Below are 4360 nucleotides of genomic sequence, written 5' to 3' on the forward strand. Positions count from 1 at the left end.
TACCTTTATTCTCTTATAATTAACTACTAATTAATATACTAAACTAGTTCCCACATTTACAAAATTCAGCACCATATCTCAACTTTATACTCTCCTTTATATACATTTAATTTCATATTTTATATTTGCATTACGCCTAAGCTTACATATATATATATATATATAATCCATATTAACTAAAAAGGTCTAGATATAGAACATTAATTTTACAAAAAAAAAAAAACGTTTATTCCTCTCTTCTTTGAATTCTCTTTATATATTTTGAATTTTTTTTCTCTGACAAAACGAACAAAATCCATTAAAGAAACAAATTCTCTAGAGAATATATATGCAACCATTTGATTTTATTTTTTTTAAAATAACTTAAAACTAATAAAATCACAAGTTCGAATCACTTGGCACCTAAATAGGCTAAATATTGAACTAAAAAGCAAAAGCCAAATCTACACTATTATATATATGAAACTCTCTAATTATAACTTTAAAATTGTGTGAAATCCTTTGTTAACAAAAGATGAAAATGGTGGGTCCTTTTCACAGTCGATTCTGTGTCAATTTGTATTATCTTTTTTCTCTTCTCTCCTCCTCACTCACAACGACAAGTGAGAGACAGAGATAGATAGAAATAAAAAGAAGAGAGAAAAAAGAGAGTTATAGTCACCAAATAGACCAAACCCTGAAGTTAAATTCACACCAACAACTTTGATCATTACCCCAATTCTCTCTTCTACCTCTCTCTCTCTCTCTCTCTCTCTCTCTAAACAGCTTTAAGCTTCTTCTTCTTCTTCTCTTCCAATGGCGAAAGGAGACTCTCTTCATGACTTTACCTCCAAGAGACACAATAGTTTCCACTGGACCAGAAAAGTCGGCTCAGACGAACACGACGACGTTTCTTCTACCCACAACCCTCTTCCTGATAACAACACTAAACCCGTTTCCAAACACACTCCTTCCTCTTCCTCTTCATCTAATGTACTCACTCCCAAACGAAAGCTTCAATCTTTCGCCGTCTCTCGTCTCCGTTCTGTTATAGCTTCTTTAAGCAGAGCACGACCCGGTAACCACCACTCCGGTCTCGGGTCACGGGTCGTGGGTACTCTTTTCGGATCTCGTCGTGGACACGTGCATTTCTCTATCCAGAAAGATCCTAACTCTTCGCCGGCGTTTCTGATCGAGCTCGCTACTCCGATTAGTGGGTTGGTCAAAGAGATGGCTTCAGGACTCGTCAGAATCGCTCTGGAGTGTGATAAGGGGAAGGAGGAGGAAGAGGGAGAAGAAAAAAACAAAACTTTACGTCACGGCGGAGGAGACAAGACGAAGACGACGACGGCGACGGCGAGTTCACGGCGGTTGGTTGAGGAGCCGATGTGGAGGACTTACTGTAACGGGAAAAAGTGTGGATTCGCTACGAGGAGAGAGTGTGGTGAGAAGGAGAAAAAGGTTTTGAAAGCTCTCGAGATGGTTTCAATGGGCGCCGGAGTTTTACCGGAGACGGAGGAGACAGGCGGCGGAGACGGAGGAGGAGATGTGATGTATATGAGAGCGAAGTTCGAGAGAATCGTTGGATCGCGTGATTCAGAAGCTTTCTATATGATGAACCCTGATAGTAATGGAGCTCCTGAGCTTAGTATCTATCTACTCAGAATCTGAAGAAGAAGATGACCAAAGCCTCTTCTTCAAAAGGAAGGGTTCTGGTTTAAGTGAGATTTTCCGGTTTAATTACTTAATTAGTCGGTTAAGTGGTTAATGTGAGTCGATGTCTAATACTTAATAATTCGAAAACGACGTATTTCTATATCATTTCAATTCGGATTAGATGTGAGTATGTGATCGATTCAATCGATCTAGACTTCTAGTGGTTATTAGCTCAAGGGTTTTAATTTTTTGGGGGGAATGGTTTAGAAGGTTTTTTTTTGTTGTTGTTAATTTTGGTATATGGATATGGATGAAGACTACTACTACTTGTAATTGTATAAATTTCGTTTTTTTTTTAAAATTAAAAATCTGTAATCTTTTGTGGTTATTTAAAAAAAGAAATCAAATGTTATAATTGGGGCACCGAGCCTGGTAGAATCATAATGATTAAAGTCTTGATTATGTTCCCATTCCATTAGTGTATTATGGTCATTAAGTATGATTTAAAAGTGTAGATAACCATCATTGAGTTTCTTTGATCCAAGAAATATAATTTTAAGAACTGAATAAGTAAGCAAGGACCATTTTTGGAGTTTTGGACCATATGTTATAATGAGTACTCACGACAGATTATTATTTTAATTTCTATATTTTGTCATGTGGGTCACTATATTCAATTTTCTAGATTAATCCTAATTAGGGATATTACTAGAGTGTTGCACTCACTGAAAGCTGAGTTATTATTAACTGGTCCATCACTTTTCTAAAATTGACAAAAAAAATAAAAAATAAGAAACTTGAAATAAAAATAATTTTGGTAGCTAGGAAAAATAAAACATGAAAACAATTAAATTGTCTCTTTCTTATATATATGTTGATTTGTGAGGGTAGTGTCGTCATTTCAACATACAGAATCAGAACGACGTACAATGGGTTTACTGTCGTATGTCCCTTCCCTAGTTTTAAGGCTTTATCTTTTTTAGCTATCAAATACCAAACTTCTTTATTTTTATTCTATAATAAAAGTTAGTATTATATATAATTTGTAACAATTTTTCAGATAATTTGGGAATAAAAGTTATATGAAATGTAAAGAAGTAGTAGTATATTTAAAACATTATTGTGTCTTCTTTCTCCCGAGAAAAAAGAAAAGAATAGGTTCTTTGGTACATTCCACAAAGCACAAAGAGAGATCCGATTAAGATTTACACTGACTGCACAATACTCAAGGAACGTGTCTTGTTCTTTTTCTTTTCAAAGAACATGTTTTTACTAAACAAGAAAGTGAAATTTCTTAACATGAGAATATTTGTAAAAGAGACAAAAGCTGATATGCGCCTATACAACGAATTAAGAATAGAATAACAAAGAACGACGAAGTGGGGAAAAAGACACGTTGTTTTGCTTTTTTTTTTTTATATCTTTCTTCTGCAATTTATAAAACGAAACCTTTAAACTATTATTATAAGCTATTTCTATAGGTTTTTATCGTGATGTTTTGAAGAAAAATTAGTGTTCAACAATGTTGTTTATTACATGTTCTTGAACGATCACTGTTATTTATAACTTGGAAACAAACAAAACTAATCAAAAAAAGCTTCGTAACATGTTAGTTGATCGGCTCAAATTTGCCCTGAGCTACTCTTTCAATTAAGAAATCACTGTAGTACTTAGGGATCGAATCCACAGACACTCAAAGATTACACAGTAAATATTCGGTATTAAAATTAAGCTAAACAAGCAGGTTTTAAATCAAATAAAAACAGCAAATTAAAATAAAGATTGGTTTTTAAACAGTAATGAGAAAACACTAGGCCTAGGGATATTCTCAGGAAATTCAGAATTGCAAATAAATAATTGTCAGGATTTATAAATCACCGTTCTTGAACTCAAATCACAAAAATATAATCAATCAACTTTCGTTGCAAAGACTACCTATGTCTAGAACCCTAAATTCCAAATCTCTTTGCAAATTTATAAGTTTAAGACATGCATTTAATTCAGGTTTGATAAGTTCACAAAATCCCTAAACCAAATCTCTTTGCGAAAAGGTATTCTGCTCATCTAGATTATTTTCAGTAAATCAATAACACTTTCGTGTCTACCAATTAACCTAAGATCAGATTCTAGGTTGCTTTCACTACTCTAGAACAAATTAACCACAATCTAGATGAAGAGCTCTATTGATTAAATCCTAACAATCTAACAACCTAACAATTCATGAATTCCTTTGAAAACCCTAAACCTAACAAGAGATATACTCAGACATGGTGAATGAAACAAACATCATGAATAAAATAGATATCATAAAAGAAAGTAATAGAAGAAGTAAAGGAGTTCTGAATCTTCTCTTAAGGAGGTTTTGATTCTTCTCTCCTGACTCTCTACAAATCTCTCTCTCCAAAATAAAGCTTAAGTCTTAACAAAACCCTAAAAACTCAATATATATGTCTTAACCACGAACTGGGCTTAATTGCAAATAAGGGAAACTTCTGGGCCGAATCTGCAAATCTTCTGAACTTCAATTAAGCGAGAAATTCAATTGCTGTCAGATATTGGTGTCGATCGACACCAGAAGTTGTGACGCTCGACACCCACACCAAATATGCTTTCCCGGTACATTCCTTCGACACATCTTCTCCAAATGCTCCAAAAAGCTCCAATCCATGCCAAATAGTTCCTAATCCTGAAATGACTCAAAAAGACTCGAAAACACTAGAAAAGC

General features: G+C 34.1%; 1 protein-coding gene across 1 annotated transcript; it reads left to right on the forward strand.

Moving 5' to 3' along the window:
* Nucleotides 1–537: 537 nt before the first annotated feature.
* LOC17884325 (protein MIZU-KUSSEI 1) lies at nucleotides 538–2012 on the forward strand. The gene has a single exon (XM_006288329.2). It carries the CDS (start codon nucleotides 796–798, stop codon nucleotides 1648–1650), a length of 855 nt encoding a protein of 284 aa, XP_006288391.1. The 5' UTR covers nucleotides 538–795; the 3' UTR covers nucleotides 1651–2012.
* The last annotated feature ends 2348 nt before the right edge of the window (nucleotides 2013–4360 follow it).

The sequence above is a fragment of the Capsella rubella genome, unplaced genomic scaffold (genome assembly GCF_000375325.1).
Source record: "Capsella rubella cultivar Monte Gargano unplaced genomic scaffold, Caprub1_0 scaffold_6, whole genome shotgun sequence".
NCBI lineage: Eukaryota > Viridiplantae > Streptophyta > Magnoliopsida > Brassicales > Brassicaceae > Capsella > Capsella rubella.